At 35.0% G+C, this 18,201-nt stretch overlaps 1 protein-coding gene across 1 annotated transcript; it reads left to right on the top strand.

Moving 5' to 3' along the window:
• Positions 1-258: 258 nt before the first annotated feature.
• Positions 259-17,848, top strand: LOC129884597 (protein REVERSION-TO-ETHYLENE SENSITIVITY1-like). Its single transcript, XM_055958882.1, has 5 exons — positions 259-800; positions 907-958; positions 3,016-3,069; positions 16,674-17,028; positions 17,200-17,848. The coding sequence occupies exons 4-5, from the start codon at positions 16,738-16,740 to the stop codon at positions 17,620-17,622; spliced, it is 714 nt and encodes a 237-aa protein (XP_055814857.1). The 5' UTR covers positions 259-800; positions 907-958; positions 3,016-3,069; positions 16,674-16,737; the 3' UTR covers positions 17,623-17,848.
• Positions 17,849-18,201: the final 353 nt, after the last annotated feature.

Here is an 18,201-nt window from a genome sequence, read left to right as displayed (position 1 = left end):
CATAATTATTGAAACAAACTACATTAAACAATTATCACCCATACTAGTGTGCTTTGTGAAAGTTGCTCTATTTTTTTCTTAATGTTTTTGTAGTATCTAGTATAGTTTTTTGTGTTGCATATTGCAAGATTTGATGGATTTTCTTGGTATTTACAATTTTTTTTTTCATAGTTTCCTTAAATCTAACTGAAAGAGTTCCGTAAATATTTTGTTCGAGACAAAACTTTAACTTTTGGCAAATTTAAAAGACCAAAACGGTTAAGTGCATACTTGTGGGACTATTTTAACCTACCCTCAAACATAAGAGACCATTTTGGTTAACTTGTGGCAAACCTAAAAGACCAAGACTATAAATTGTATACTTAAGATACTATTTTGAATGTCCCCTCAAACATAAGGGACCATTTTCTAATATATGATAAACTTCTTTCTATTCCAATTCAAATGTAATGAAGCCCCAAATACAAACACAAACACGAGAAACCGAGAAAGGAGGAAGAAACAAAGGACTCAAAGATGATCATGAATGCTCCGCCGCGTGACATATGTAAATGGCAATGGCGTATTCATGCTTCTCGCTACCTTTCGGTTGTCTTCTTCTTGGTAATCAGAAAAAGAAGAAGACATAATAGAGTAACAGAAAGAAAAAGGGACAAAAAAAATCTATCCCGGCTTTTACTCTTGTTTTCTACTAGCTTTTCTTTCTTTTGTCGGATCTTCCGAAATGTAACCGCTTCATTGATATATATGTTGCTGATGGTATCTCTTCACCATTGTGTTTCTTGGCCTGTTTGTACTCGGTAAGTTCCTCTTCTTGGTTTTCTTTACTCAATGCACTTAAATTTGTTCATTTAATCTTTGTTTTTGTTAAATTTGTTATCTGGGTGTTGTTTTTTCTGTACATAGGTGACTGGAATTATGAAGATTGTGCCAGGGTTTGCTGAGAAAACACATTAAGGTTGCCAGTAAAACTTATTAAGTAGTAGTTTTTTGCACCTTATGTTACTGTTAATTCACCTGCATTTAGTTCTGCAAAGTTATATGGATGTGTGGGCATAGTAGGAGTATGATTAAGAACAAAGTTATAAGATGAGCGGAGCGTGGTTGAGATGATTCGGCTATGTGAAGAGGAGGTGTTAGGATGCCCCAGTGAGTAGGTGCGAGAGGTTGACTATAGCAGGAGTTAGAAGATATAGAGGTAGGCAGAAAAAGAACTGGGGGAGGTGATTAGACTTGATAGAACATGACACACATTAGCTGACTAAGGACATGATACTAAATAGGAAGACATGGAGGTTGAGGATTAGGGTAGAAGGACAGTAGAAAGTTGAGTGTTGTCGTACTTCTAGTAGTATGGTTTAGGTTTCGCGTAGTTTTTGTTCTCCAATGTGTGTTAATATCTGTTGCTACACATGTTTTATGCATTGTTATTTTGCTCTCTTTTTCTCTCTTACTTTCCTCTTTTTTTTTGAGCCGAGGGTCTATCCGGAACTACTTTTCTACCCCACAAAAGTAGAGGTAAGGTCTGCGTACATCCACCTTCCCCAGACTCCATTTGTGGGATTACATGTTGTTGTTGTAGTTCTGCAAAGCCAATTGCTTGAATAGTTTGTCCTCGGCTACCTCAGGAAGGACTCATGTGAGTGAACTCATTTTCTTGAATTGGGTCAGAGAGTTCAAGTTTTCAGAGGCCAATCATTGCTAAGAATTAATGGAAGACTTGGGAAATAGCTTGAGCTAATTGTAACTTAGCCTTTAATACATTGTCCACATGTTGTGCTTGTTTAATATATTAGATGTTTAATATCTAGTTTAGTGATGATAATGTGTTTGATTTCCCCTCCTCTCCCTTGTTAGTTCTTTCTCCTTTTCTTATGTGACATTGGCATGAAGGGATTTATGCAGCTACTCTGTTAACTAGATGAGGTAGGGAGATCTGTTTTCAGCAAGTCCTTGCCCAAAAGTGCTTTTCTCATTTTCCCTTTGTCCTATACTGAGAAGGGCTTTTGCATAATATGTGATTGATATATAATTTGCCACCAGATGTTGAGTATTGTGTACTGTAGAGAGAAAAAGAGATCAAATTGCTTGGACTAGTCCACTAAGAAGGATCTTATTAGTCATTCTCTTTTGGAGAACCATTCCCCATGAATTTCGTTAGGGATCATAAATGTAATCATGGACATAAATTACATTTTATGGGGTTCATCTTATGTTTCTTGTTGCCTTTAGGAATATTAAAGCAGAATGGTCTTTACAACTTTACCTATTAATTTTTTCCTACTTGGAAACTGAAAGAAGTAGTTAAGTGGAAGTACATGAAGATAGGGGTAGATGATTTTGGCTAGTATGCCTTTATACTTGTTATCACTTCCTTTATAGAGGTGAAGAATAGGTGAGAGAGATTATACATTTATACTTAGTTAAGCAATTATATCTATCTTTTCTGATTAAAAAGTATATCAGACATTCTAAGTTTTCGAATTTACTATGCTGTGTAATTACAAAGCGGTGTATAAACCCAACCAAAATAGTCTGTTTGGCCTGGTCCAAATCATGGTCCATTGTGACTAGAATTCTTAGTCAAGCCTCCACCGCGTGGCATATATAAATGGCCAAAAATTGTTCCGTATATTAGTTCAGTTCATGCATTTCTCCACTCTCTGTTTGTCTTCTTCTTGGTAAACTAAAAGACAGAAGTGAACATAAAAGAGAAACAGCAAAAAAGGACAAGTGGACAACAAAATCTGACCAGTACTTACTCTTGTTTTCTAGTCTTTCTCAGTTGGGCCTTCCCCTTTCTCATAAGTCATAACTGTAACGCTTCGTTGATATCTATGTTGATGATCATGTCTCTTCACTGTGGTTTTTTGCTTGTTATACTCTGTAATTTCCAGCGTTTTTTCATCTTTTCCCTATTTGTGTTAATTGATTTACGTTACCAATGCACTTACATTGGATCAATTTGATCTTTGTTTTTGTTTTGTTAACTGGGTGTTGGTTTTCTGTACATAGGTGACTTTGGAATTCTCAAGATTGCATCTTGGTTTGCAAAGAAGACACAATAAGGTCGATGATTGTTCTTTACTTTCTTTTGCCCCTTATGTTACTGCAAATGTATCTACATTTTTACCCTGGAATTTAGGTCCTGAAATCCATCTCAAATACTCTTTGTCCTTGGCTACCTTAGGTAGGAATGTGCTCATTTTCTTGAATTTGGTTAGCATACAAGTTTGAAAATGTCAAATCATTGCTCTAAATTAGTGAAAGACTTGGACAATAGCTTGAACTGATTGTAAATTAGCCTTTAAAACAATGTCAATTGGTTATACTCTTTAGTATTTTAGATGGTTCAGAAGAAGTGTTGACTTTCTTTTTTTATTGGCAGTCTGTTGTTAGAATCTAATATTGCGAGAGTACTGGTGCTAATGCCTTTATTCGCCCCCTCCCCCCTCTTGCTAGTTCTTTTTCATTGACATTTGCATGAATGGATATCTGCTGCTATGTTGTTAACTACATGAGCAAGGGAGAGGTATTAGCTTCTTTGTGACTTTTACTTAGAAGGGCTTTTAGATGACTTGATATTTAATTTGCCAACAGATGTTAAAGTTATGTGAATTTTATGAAAGAGAAGGGATGATATTGTTTGGAGTAATTCAGTAAGAAGGAAAATTTACCATTTCCAAAGAAAAAAAAGCAATTCAGTAAAGAACCTATGCTAATAATTGGATCTTTATAGAATCATTTTGTATAAATTGGACTCTGGTCATAATTAATGTGATGGGTTTCATCTTCATATTTCTTCTTGTTGCCTTCAGAATTACCAAAGCAGATGATCTTTGCCTATAAACTTTTTCCTACTAGAACTGACAAAAGTAGGTAAGTACAGGAATGTAAGATATATGATTTTTTTCTGGGTTGCATTTCATACTCATTATGGCTTTCCTTTTTAGAGATGTAGTATAGGTTATTACTTAATGAAGCAGTTATATCTAAATTTTCTGAGAAATGTAAGTATTTCATTAACAACACACCAATACAATACAAAACAAATTTTTAATATGGCTCATCCATTTTCATCTATCAAGTCAACTCAGTTTTTTTTTTGATTAGGTAAAATATTTCATTAATAATAAGAAGTTAACTCAACTATCTATACAAGAGGGAATGCTTACACCTAAGTGTACCAAGTTATAACTTTTTCACATCATTCTTACGATCTTAAACAATCTTCTATTACTTTCGATCCAATTAATCTAAAAGGACACACTTATCAACCAGAAGGAAAACAAAGAAGTCTCAAAGGATGCAACAATGTAGTTCGCCAAGCTGCCTTTCCTTTCTCTGTCAATCTTCTGTAACCCCACCTTGACACTACTTCCCATCTTCTTCGAAACACCGTGATATTAAACAGGAAGCACACATGTCTTGAAGCGGATGACCTAATGGTTGAGACATTTGAGTCACGATTTGGAGATCTCAAGTTTGAGTTCCATACAACACTTATTGTGCCCATTGCTCCAACCTTAATGAGCATGATTATCTTGACAACCCGTGCTTGTGGATTGGGAAGGATTCCAGATGGATTATTTGAGATATGTACAAAGTGGTTTGAATACCACAAGTATGCAAAAGAAAAGCGCAAAAGGTTGCATGAGTTGATATGAGACAACAATGAAATAGTGTGTGATATATATTTTTCCATCCTTTTACGTAAACAATTCCAACTCGTAAGTCGTAGCCATTGCTTCTTTTCCTCAAGTTAATAGTTGTTACCATAGCATCCATCATTACTAACAAGGAGAATTAGCATCCTTCCTTGCCACCAGAGAGGAAAAGCTACTTTTTTTGGTATTGTAGTCAAATGTGCTTTCACACCTCCCTCTTTGCCCCTTCTAATAGCTCTTTGTAGTTTGGTCTCATTGTGAATGATTCCTCCGTAGCTCCTCAATATTGTCTTTTCTATTGCTTCCCTCCTTATTGTAGTATCATATATTTTATATATGAACTCCTCATTCTTATCTTATCACTAATCTTGAACGTCCCTCATTAAAGTTAAACAATATCAGCCCTTTAAATATAAGTAGTCACCATAATTTATTTATTATGATGGGAAAATGACCATTTTACAAATGGGTATATTTTGTTCGTACCATTTCTCTTTCTGAATCGGAAGAGGCGGAAGGTCATTTGTGTCAGTTTGTGCTTCATGTGCAGCGAGATGGGTAAATATGTAAATCTCCTTGTTTATTGTAGTCTAGCTTTGAGGTTATGGTGCGAAATATTTAGTCGGTTTAGTATCTCATAGGTGATTTCAAAAGTTGTATAAGAGTTAATGCTCAACTATAATTGTGGGAGAAGGAGGAGAAGGCGCATGGCATGGACTATTGCTCCACTAGCAATCTTGTGGGTTATTTAGAGAGAGAGAAACAAAAGAGCTTTTGAAGGAGTAGAGACGAGTTTTATTCTGTTGATGAGTAGCCTTTTATCTCTTATTTTCTTTTGGTACACCCATGAAGTCCTATATTGAATATAAGATTGGGTGTGTATGATAGAGAACCATATCTTTTTGTAGGTTTTCTACTCTTTTGGTATACTTCTTGTATAAGGGACACATTTTGCTTTGGTCCATTCATTAATGAAATTTATTTACTTGATAAAAACAAACGGAAAAATCTTATTGCTGAAAATCCAAAAAGAATGAAGTTCTCCTTTCATGTTACTGATATTTCTTACAAGATCTTTAACTAAAATGGGTATACAGTTTTTTAGTATAATACAAACCAACCATATGAAACCAGTCGTGGAGATAGAGTTATGTTTGTAATGCTCTCATCACCCAAAACAAGGTTCCATGGTTGTGATATGAGACTACAATGCAATGAGGGATGGGCCTAAATCACACTAAACCGAATTACCAAAGTTTGATTTACTATACCGAACCAAATTTTCAAAGTTTGGTATTTGGTATCTACTTCTAATTGCTGATTATTGAATTACTGAAATCAAAATTTGGAAATATTAATTGAATATCGAACTCCCATCCCTTAAAGATCCTGTGTCTCCTTTTGTTTGTGGTAACAATTGTCATGTCAAATGTTTACTTACCATATGTGAATAATAATAAGTTGTATTATTATTATTATTATTATTATTATTAGTATTATTATTATTATCCTAACCCTAAGTATTCTCTAAGCATATTATAGCTAATTGATCTTACCAAATTCACCAAGAATCTAAGTTTGAGAACTTTGTCTATTTATTTATTTTTAAGCTTGTGGGTATGAATTTTTTACCATATATATAGGTAACATTAAGGGTGTGATTTTAATATTTTGATTGAATTGTGACGCCAAATTCATAATGTTAGGGCTTGAGAGCAGAGATCTAACCTCTAGGACTTCTCTAAAAGCTAACATGTCAAATGTTAACAAATTTTGAACATATCTTGTCAAAATATCTTTCTTTTCAATATGTAATTACCAAATTACTGTACCGAAGTTTGATCTACTATACTGGACAAACAATGGAAGTATATTTGGTATCCACTTTCAATTATCAATTACCGTCTACTAAAACTAAACTTAGGAAAAGTGAACCGAATATTGAACGCCCACCCCTAGATGTAATACGGGGTGCTTAGTATCTTCTCCATACTTTTCTCATGATCAATACCAACTCATAACAAATTTTTGGATTTCCTAAGTTAGCCGCCATTACCATTTCACCCCATATTATCAACAAGGAAAGAAAACTACTTCCTTTAGCCATCTTGGTACTCAACAATCTTCCACACCTCTTTTTTCTTTCTTTTAATGGCTCCAAGTGTTATTGTTGTAACTATGAATGATATTCCATAGGTACCTTCAGTGGTGGATTCAGGATTTTCACTAAGGGAGTTCAAAAAATGAAAATGTAGTGCATGGAGTTTGAACTTGGAACCTCAAGGTGAATTTTGAACTCCCTAAACCACTGAGTCAACCTCTAGTCTTATGTTTAGGGGATTTAAATCTATATATATACATAAAAAAATTAAAAAATTACCTTATATATACATTGTAATTTTTTCCCGAGGGGGTTCTGGTGAGCACCCTGGCAATCACTTATATCCGCCCCTGGGCACCCTTCATATCTACTTGCTATCCTTTTCATCCTATTGAAGTGTCATAAACTTTCTTTTGAAACTCCTTAACCTGATCTTATTCTTAATCCTATATGGTTCTTGAGAATCTTATGTCTTATGTACTTTCTTAAATAATTAACCATCATTGTTTTTTTTTATGACAAGGGAAGCCCTCAACCGCTACCTTTTGAATGCGTACATGGTAAAACCCTCGCTCCTATGCAATAGCTCGCAAACTACAAAGGAGAGGTAACCTACACTAGGCAAGCCTGGTGCGACGAGCTCAACCCAGAAGGCAAACCCCCTGCTTTTGCTGGCAAAGAGTTTCAAACTTGAGATCTCCAACATGGAAGTCCCAAGCCCAAACCTTTTCATTTCCATTAACATTGAAAAATCCCAAATCATCTTTTTTCCTTATTTCACAACATGATGATCTTTACGTAAAATGGCTAGATTTATTTTTTTTGTAAAACCAAACACGGTGAAGTGGAACCTATTTTGGAAATAATGTTAATATGCCCTCCCCGACATAGATTTGTCGTAATTGTTATATGAGGCTACAAAGCAATAGGTCATCTTCACTATATTCTCCATGTTTTCTACATAAGCAACACCAACTTGTAATGGTTTGTCGCCTCCCTTACGTTAACTGTTTATATAGCATCCCACATCTAATCAATATGATTTAAGATATATTATTCTATTTTACTTCAAATTAAAACTTCTTGGATAGACTAAAATGGGTAGACTTATTATTTTTTTATAACAAAAACCAACCATAGAAACTGTTTGTGGAGGTAGAGCTATGCTTGTCTTGCTCTTAATCACCCAAAACAAGGTTCTATGATTATGATATGAGACTAAATTGCAATACAGGGTGCTTGGTATTTTCCACATGAACAATACCAACTCGCAACAATTTGTCGAGTTTCCTTAAGTTAGTCGCCATTAACATCTCAACCCTCATTATCAATAAGGAAATAAATCATTGGCATCTTGGTATCCAGAAGATTCTTCTGCACCTCCTTTTCTTTCTTTCAATCTATCCAGAAGATTCTTCTGCACCTCCTTTTCTTTCTTTCAATAACTCCATGTGCTATTGTCACAACTGTGAATGCTATTCCTAAACACCATACATAACATATTATCAACCCTTCTCTCCCTATTGAGGTGTGTAAATTTTCTATAGGAACTAATCAACCTTATCTTATTTCCAATGTTGAAAAATCCAAAAAACTGAGATTTTTATTCCTTATTAGCTCAATTTCGTAACGTGATGATCCTTACCTAAAATGGCTAGAATTTTTCTAAACCAAACATGGTGAAGTAAACCAATTTTGGAGATAATCGTAATATGTACATCCCGGTGCAGATGTATCATAATTGTGATACTATACTCCATTTCTCTACATAAATGATACCAACTTGTAATGATTTTCAGCTCCTTTATGCTATCAACCATTATATATCATCCCATATTAAATCAATTTTGTAGGTAATCGCAATATGTCGCGGTGCAGATGTATCATAATTGTGATACTATACTCTATTTCTCTACATAAATGATACCAACTTGTAATGATTTGTCGCCTCCTTTGTGCTATCAACCATTTACATATCATTCCATATATTCACAAGGAAAAAAAGCTACTTGCTCTATTTCAATTTGATTATCTGGCATTGACTTGACACAGAGTTTAAAAAAGTAAAGAAGACTTTTGAATCCTGTGGTCTTAAAGTAAAGATATGTCAAATGTACCAAAATGCTCTTTAATCTTTCGGTCTTAAATATGTCATGTGTAAAGTTAGAAGTAAAGAGTTGTCAAAAATGAAAAGAAATAGCCTCTAAGCTAGCACTCAATATGGAATTTGAAGACATATCAAAGAAGGAAGCGATTGCATGGAGACAGAGGTTAGGGCAACATGGTTAAAGAGAGGGAACGAAAACACAAATTTCTTCCACGGAAATGCAAATGCTCACAAAAGAACCAACAAAATTGACAAACTAAAAGTTTGAGGTGAAATCTTATCTAAACCACCAGCAGAGGTGCAGGAAGAGATTGTTGTTGTTGAGAATACAATTAAATAATAAAAGTGTGCTCTCTCTAACAACTTAAGCTTTTAGATGAGATGGTCACGGACTTGAACATGGTATCAGAGCAGGTAAAGATCCTGAGATTGAATCTCACTGCCATCATATCAAAAGAATTTTCACGTGCTTTGCCCATGAAAAAAATCAGGCCCGCACGTGAAGGGGCGTGTTGAGAATACAATTATATAATAAAAGTGTGCTTTCTTTAACAACTTAAGCTTTTAGATGAGATGGTCACACGCTTCAACAGTTGCCTACTATGAGAAGTTATACATTGAGACAGGATTGGAGACCACAATTACACATGAGGAATTGTCCTATGATTGGAGAAGAAGAAAACAACTTCCTAAGGGCACCTTTTGAAACACAAAGAGATATTGGAAAGCATAAAAGCCCGTGCAGGAGATAGAGCACTAGGGTCAGATGGCTTTTCCATGTCTTTTTTCAATCAATGCAGCGGAATTGTCTATTCGGATTTAGTAGCAACAATGCAGAATTTTCATAAGGAGTTTTTGAAAGGAGCATCAATGTCACCTTTGTGGCTCTAATTCCTAAGATTATGGAAGCTGTGGAATTGAATGGTTTCAGACCTATTAGTTTGATAGGGGGGAGGGGGTTTTATACAAGATCATTGCCAAATTATTGGCAAAAACACTAAAAAGAGTCACAGATAGACTTGTGGACATGTAGCAGATGGCATTTATAAAAGGTAGACAAATCAGGAATGCAGTTTTGATAGCAAATGAGGGTGTGGAGTCCAGGCAAAGAAGTCAACAACTTGGAATTCTGTGTAAGCTAGATATACAGAAGGCATATGATCATTTGAATTGGAGTTTTCTAATTCACATGATGCAGAAGATGTGATTTGGTGCCACATGGATCAGATGGGTAGACCATTGCATTAATACAGTCAAATTTTCTGTACTTATAATAGAACAACAAATGGTTTCTTTTCATCCTAGTGGGGTTTACCCTCTGTCTCCTTTTCTCTTTATCCTAGCCATGGAAGGAATGAGTAACATGATAAACACAACAAAGGAAAAAGGTTTGGTCAGAGGATTTCATGTGGGAAGCAAGACAACAAACAATCTGGAGATAATACATTTACAATATGCAGATGATACTCTTGTTTCTTGTGAAGCGGTAAAAGAACACATATTGATACTGAGGGTCATATGCGTCATAGTTGAATAGGTTTCTGGGCTACACATCAATTGGAGGAAGAACTTCATATATCCCATCAATGAAGTAGCAGAGTTTGGCATAGCAAATGGTGAGCTCCCAACAATCTATTTAGATATGTCTTTAGGTGCTAAAAGCAAGTCAAAGGGGATCTGAAATAGAGTGTTAGAAAACTGTGAGAAGAAACTAACAAACTGGAGAAGTTAGTATCTCTCTTTGGGAGGAAGATTGACTTTGGTTAATACTGTTTTAGATGCTTTACCTTCTTACATGATGTATGTCTTTCCTGCCCCAGCTAGTATGATTAAAAGGTTGATGCATTAAGAAGGAGCTTCTTCTGGCAGGGAAATGAAGATAAGAAAAAGTTTCATCTGGTCAAGTGTAAGGAGATGACAAGAAGCAAAAACGGAGGTCTGGTCATGAGACGTGAAATTACAGAACAATAACTTAATGATGAAAAGGCTATGGAAGTTTGCAACAATTGACAATATACTTTGGAAGGACGTAATCACTACAAAATATGAAATGTAGGATAAATGGAGAACAAAGGTGGTGACCATACCATATGGATGTAATATTTGGAGATCCATCAACTATCTTTGACCACTAGTCTTAAATAGATCTAGCTTCAAAGTTGGAAATGGCATGAAAGTATCTTTCTGGGAGGACAAATGTATAGGACAGGAACCTCTAAAACAGCTCTGGCCTTTACAGCCTTTGTCTCCATCAACAGGCTACTGTGGCTGAAATGTGGACAGGACAGGGATGGAATTTGCATCTCAGAAGACATCTGAATGATTGGGAAATGGAAAGGGTAATACCGTAATAGCTTTCTACAACACAGTCGCTCACTTTAACAACTTAACAGGGAAAAGGACATAATAGTATGGAAGATAGATAGCAGTGAGATATTCACGGGATATTCACTGTCAGTTCTGCTTACAGGGACCTAAATGCCTCAAACATACAAGAGGGAGGGATGACCATGGAAGATGATATGGAAAGTAAAGGTACAATACAAGGTGAACTGTTTCTCTTGGCTGTTGGCTAGGGAAGCAGTGTTGACACACGAGAATCTGAAAAAAGAGGTTTTCAACTATGCTCTAGATGCTACTTATGTGTGGAACAAGCAGAGACAATCGATTATCCTTTTTTTACATTGCAAGTGGCTAAATCAAGATGGGTGAAGCCAAGGAATGTAGAAGGAATTTTAAGATGCTGGAACAGTGATGACAATGCAACAAAAAAGGAGCGTTGAAAGATTGTCCCAACATGTATATGGTGGACAGTTTGGAAAGAAGAAATCAAAGATGCTTTGAGGGCAAGCCAAGCAATTTACAGAAGTTCAGGATGAATTGCTTTGCCCTTTATTACTTTTGGTATAAACAGGAAGTGTTAGTACCGACAAAAGATATGTTTGGTGTTATTGACTATTTGTAAGAAAAAGAACTTAAATGTGTTCAAGCTGTACGCTGTAATACTTTTGGAGGGGCACTACATTGTTTTAATGTAGTATACACGTGGATCTATAGTTGAAAAAGCTACCATTTTCAAAAGCGAAAAAGAAAAAGGAAAGAAACACTTTTTTTGAAACAAACTAAAAAGGAAAGTAAGGCAAACAAATTGAAATGGAGGGAGTATTAGAGATTGAATGAATCTCAAAGAGTGTCATGCCAACATATTACTTAATAAGTACTTATAATCATATATATATTACGATTTACTATTCTATATTAATTCAAATTAATTTTTTTTGAATATTTGCGAGGAGTGGGATGCGAAGGAACTCTTGTCCGATTTTTTAGTAGAAATGAAATTTAAAACAATCGTCAACTAAGAACCCAAAAGAACCATACTCCGTCCCAATAGCCCATGTAGTATGATCTCATTGGAATAATTTTCTCTTGACATCTACCATATCATGTCCATTCCTTCCCTTCTTATTGAGATGCCATATATTTTCTATTGGAACTCCTCAACTTTGACTTTTTCCGAATCCTGTACTGTCTCTTCATGAAACTTATCTTGATGTAATTCCCCTATTTGTGATCATAAATGGAGCTCCAAAAGTTTTTTCCCCTATATACTAAGGATTAAGGCATCATTTACAAAAAAACAAAGGATTAAGACATTTAGCTCTTAGGGTCCGTTTGGTTATTGGATAAGGGTTGAGTTATTCATGTATTAAATATTGCATAAACTTTACCATGTTTGGTACCATTTTTGTGTAAGGTATAAAATTCAGCACACATAATACTATCTTTGGTAAGAAAATTAGAAAATCACATAACTAATACATGTATAAGTTATGAGTCAATCTATGTATTATCTTATGCGGGTTAAAAGATGGAATAAGTTATACCTGAATAACTAATACTTGAATAAAAATACAAAGACCAATTTGTTCTTACCTCTTTCACCGATTCTCCTCCATAGCCGTCAACAGTTCCGCCGTCTTCATCGCCGTCACCAGTTCTGTCGTGGATAGAAAAACCTTATCCAATATTGTTTGGGACTTCAACTTTATCAGCATGATTATCAATCCCCAGTCAATAATTTTTTGTTCCTAATAATGGAAGGCCTTAGGATGATGAGTTGGATAAATTAAAGTTATATACGTAGAATAAACTTTAATGCAAAGGAAAATTAAATTAATCCTTCTTATTTAATTCTTATATTAACACGTCTTTGATTTGTTATGGTAGTGAAGACTAATTTCATCGTCGTCACCGGTTCTGTCGTCTTCATCGTTTACCCAATCAACTCGATTTCTGAGGAGTCCTCAGTTTTTTGTCCGGTTGTTATCCGGCGGCAACACTTTGGTTCTTCAAGCTGAGTTGACTGACTCAGTAAAATCAATTCATGAGAAAATCCATTTCATTACCGGAATATCCATAACTGAGCAGAGATTAATCTACAGAAGAAACAACTACAGTGGGAGCAAACGTTAGCCGGCTATGACATTCAAAATGATACTGGATTGCAATTGGTTGGACGAATGATCAAACATCTGGAACTTGTGAAATTTTGTGATCCAAACTTTTGATTCAAGGATATAATGGCAACACCTAATTTATTTTTAAAAAGTATATAATGTTTATTAATTTTTTAACATAACAAACCAACACCAAAGAAATTATTAAACCCTGCATAACTAAACCTTGCATTACTAATACTAGCAAAATTAATACATGTAGTACTAATACCTGCATAACTCTAACCAGTAACCAAACGGCCCCTTAAAAAATATCGTTAGTTAAGGTTTATTCGTTAATGCTGATTTTTTCATATTAGATTTCAAGCACAAGTAGTTTTACCACTCTAAGCTTGTATAAGGAAGTCAAACAGGTCACCGATAGACTAAGTTGTTCGGACTCGAGTGTGGGTGTCCGATATGGATGAGGATCTAGAGGTTGGATCCTTCATGATCGGGATTCGGCTAAAAAGTAATTCAAATATCTAACAATAGAGTTATATGTCTAAACTATGACTCTGAGACATTATGTGGAAAACTTACAAAGTATTCCCGGAAGAAAATATTGATCAAGAAGAGAGTCCTAGGAGATAAAAGGAAAAGGACTAACATAGAAATTTATATACACAAGCTATTCTATTTTCTTCGATTTCACCTTAGCTTTTGTTTTGATTACATTGCATCTGCCTCAAATTTCTCCGTTGATTTTGGTCAAAGTACTCAAAATTGGTTGACCAAATCCGGCATGGATCCTACACTCACACCCACATCCACTTCGTGTCGACAGGGGTGTGGCACCGAAAGTGAAGAGTCCGAGTAACCTAGCTGATATGTGACAACCTAGTGAATGTGTCCAGTAGTGCAAGAAATGCACCTTATTTTATAGATTTTCATTCACATTCATTGTTCTTTTTTCCATTGTGTAACTCATGCCTAAATGTTATCCTTTTTTAAAGAAAGAAAGAAAGTAGTAAACATTAAGTTATCCAGTACTATTGTTTATCCGAATACGAGAAGGAATGCTATTCAATACTACTGCAATTTTCTCTCTACTTTCTTTTGATAAGGGCAAATTTCAAACATAATTAGCAGCGCCAAATGGTACTGTAAGTTACAATTCTCTACTGCTTCCCCTTAGATTCTGGAAACTGACTTTATACCACTATAGAGATATGACATCTTACACACTTCCCAATATGTGACACAAGCGGAAAGGTTACATTTTTCCGTGATTTCTTTTTCTCTGTAGATAGTATGACTGGAAATCAAGCCAAGTGAGTCAAATGTTTATTCTGCTTGGTTGCGTCATTTTAGTATAAGCATAGTGTATGAGTTACCGCTACCTAGCCTGAAGTTTAAAGGCTTAAGCCTCTTCTTTTTCTTTTTTTCTTTTTTTTCCCGGGAAAGGTAACCAATGCTATAAATATCATCTGCACAAAGGCAGTGGTAGGTGTCATATACAATTCAAAAAGCAAACACAGTGTATCCTTGGTTCTTCTTACAAGGATTCTAAAACTTCTAAAATAGAGTTTGAGTCATTTATGAATTTCCTTCCACCAAAAGTAAAACAGAAGTATACAATTCATTTAATCTTCTGAGTAGAACTATATCTATCTTAAAAGCACCTTGATTTTTTTCTTCCTTTTTTGGGTGTTGGTATTGGTGTTTCTTGAGTTAATTCAAAAACCTGATGTGCAACCTAATTCTATATAATACTTTCTTTTCTAGAGAGGTTATTTTCACTTGACATACTAATTATTGTTTTTTTTTCTTATAATTTATTACTATTATTTAATAGAAAATAAAAACTCTAAGCTCAAAAACCTTTCTGTTCATTGATAGGTTCTCAGCTCAAGCTTCTATCAGTAGACTAAAGAATTTGTGCATCAACTTCTAGTGCATAAATTAATGTTTTTCATTGTGACATAAAATGGATAAAGGAACTGCGACAGTGCTGGAGTTTTGATTGCTATAATTCCAAGTTTTATCTGATGCATGAGTGTAATTGGCCTATGAAAATCTTGCCTTTTTAGCTGATTTGGTGATAATATTGACTACCAACTGGGAACCGCTGCTTCATTTCGTATAGTGATAACGCTTTCTCTTTCTTAGCACTCCATCATGAAACTACAGCCGAATGTTACTTTCATAGCGAATTACCAAATGCTGGTGGATTTTTTTTCTAGATTTGCAGTGTTTTAGTCGGTATCAGATGAGTTATGAATTATGGAGGGCATGATTAAGGGTTGAAACTGATAGGATGTAGGTGGGCGGAAGTTGGTAGCTGCTGCAATGTTTATTAGGAAAAAAAGAGGAGAAATAAGGGTTCCCTCAGCCGATAGAGTGAAAGGGAAAACTTATAGGTAGCGGTGCATATCTGATATCCTGCATCTATAAAGGGCTGAAAGAATAATTTATGCATATATGTAAAACTAAAGGGTCAAAATGACATAAAATGTTGTTCTAGTTCATATGCTGTAATTACTAATGCACCCAGTGGAACATGTATATGAATATTGGGTCTACTAGTCATGAAAGTTAGTTGAGTTGATCTGGACTAAGCTGAGCTCAAGTAGCTTAAAATTTGTCTTGGCTTGGTTACAATTATGGTAAGATTTTCAGAGGTACATTAACACTGTAACAATTGTTTCTGACATCAGTCTAAGAAACCCTAGATATTGCTACCTCTTTGGTGTTCCAATGACTATTCTTGATGTGTCTCCTGATATCTTATTGTGAAGCTTTGTGGTCAATTGAATTCTTTTTATATTTAAAATTAAGTCATATTTGTATATTGAGCTTAAAAAGAGTGTTGAAATACAGAATAAAGTGTGCGTGTATATGTAGAAGCTTTCTGAATTATGTGATTATTAGTTGCTGTTCTGCCAGATTTATCTCAAAGAATGATTGATCAGATATGATACATGAGATGACTTGTCAATTATCTTTCATGTATTTACATAAAGATATATCCAGGTAGAATATTTGTTTCATATAGCTTGATCTCTTATTCTGGCCATTTTGGAGTTTAAGAAGTGGCTATGCTCCTGAATCGGAGCTGTTAAGTAGCAAATGTTGATATTGTTTATTCTTTGTGTCTAGTAATTCTTAATTTTACTTTCTTACACTTCAGCATTTAGACTGTATTCTGAATCATCATTCCTTTTTCTGAATTGTAACGGCTGAGACTCCATTGTTTATAGTGACCGCTGGCCAGGCTTAGCCTTTAGTTTAAGAATATAGCTCTAGCTTTTGCCTAGAAGGTGTAATGAGATGATTTTCCTTTTCCTATTCAACAGGGAATCTCATTCTTCTGGGTATTGAGTTTGAAGTGCTAGGAACGACGAAATTGTACATAGCCATATGCTTCCAAGAAGATTTCCTCAGATGAACGTTGAAATGGATAATGCTGCGCGAGTAATTCAGCATGACTTATGGCCACTAAATGAAATTGATCCAAGCACGCAAAAGTTCCCTTGTTGCCTTGTTTGGACTCCTCTCCCTGTGGTTTCTTGGCTTGCACCTTTTGTTGGACATGTTGCCATATGCAGAGAGGATGGTACCATTGTGGATTTTTCTGGAGATAACATGATTCATGTTGGTCAGCTCTTCTATGGAGCTGTAGCCAGATACTATCAGGTAGACAGACAGCAGGTATGTGCCCATGGCTGCTTTTATCCATTCCAAAATTCCACCCATCCTCATTAAGAGAAAGTAGCGAGAAAAGTAAATGGTGCACTTGCAGTAGCATCTCTTCAATGACTCATAAAAATTTACAAACAGGTTTTGATAACTCTCTTTATCAACTTTGTTATGCTTAAACAGTGCTGTTTTGCTCGCAACTTTGGTGGACACACATGCCATCAGGGTTACCTACATGCTGAATTTGGGACTGCAATAAGTTGGGATGATTCTGTTCAGTTGTCTAGGCGCACCTTTGAGCACAGAAACTACAACATTTTCAGTTGCAACGGTCACTCATTCACTGCTAATTGCCTGAACCGGCTATCATATGGAGGATCATTGCATTGGAACATGATTAACGTTGGAGCTCTTATAATGTTCAAGGGGCAGTGGGTCAATGGCTGGTCAATCTTGAGATCATTACTGCCTTTCATTGGGATGCTTTGCTTTGGATATTTCATGATTGGATGGGCGTTTCCGATTAGTCTGTTCTCCTTTTTTCTGCTCATTTTTGGATGGTACGTCTTGATAAGTTACTGTTGCAAGATTGAGGATGACGATTAGGACCTTGTGGTGTTAGTTCAAGTCTTTTAAGGTGGTTGAGAAACTCTCTTCTTGTGGGAGAATACTTATTTTCTGTTGTAATGTAATATTAAAACATATCCTAATATTTATTTTCTGTTGTAATGTTATGTTAAAACATATGCTAATAGTTATTTTCTGTTGTAATGTTATGTTAAAACATATGCTAATAGTTATTTTCATGTTGTAATGTTAAAACATATGTTAATGTCCAGTGCGTATGTTTCTTTTCTGTTTCTTTGTTAGCACATCTGTACCTGTCAATTATTGCAATTTTTATAACAAAGAATATTGTTCCCTTGGAAAATATTGTGGTAAAGAAAGTACTTGAATGGTTATAGTTTTTTCTTGACATTCATAAGTGTCCTCAGACAAAGACTGTCCACAAAGTATATATTCATGTTAATTTTCCCAAGTAGAATGCAACAGTTTTTTTTTTAATTGAATGAAAAAGAAACATGAGGTTCTTTTCTTTTAAATTAATACTACTATAACTCTTTTAAATTTATATCTTTATATAAATATATTGAGTAAATCAAATATTTTTTGGATATTTATGCC

Source organism: Solanum dulcamara, chromosome 4 (genome assembly GCF_947179165.1).
Source record: "Solanum dulcamara chromosome 4, daSolDulc1.2, whole genome shotgun sequence".
Lineage (NCBI taxonomy): Eukaryota > Viridiplantae > Streptophyta > Magnoliopsida > Solanales > Solanaceae > Solanum > Solanum dulcamara.
Note: the sequence above shows the minus strand (reverse complement) of the source record. Positions and strands in the feature narration are given on the sequence as shown.

What these genes read in the sequence shown, in the direction of transcription:
- LOC129884597 (XM_055958882.1), top strand. Translation starts at nt 16,738, where the DNA reads ATGCTTCCAAGAAGATTTCCTCAGATGAACGTTGAAATGGATAATGCT. An exon ending in ATCAGGTAGACAGACAGCAG is followed by an intron (nt 17,029 to 17,199) that starts GTATGTGCCCAT and finishes ATGCTTAAACAG; the next exon opens with TGCTGTTTTGCTCGCAACTT.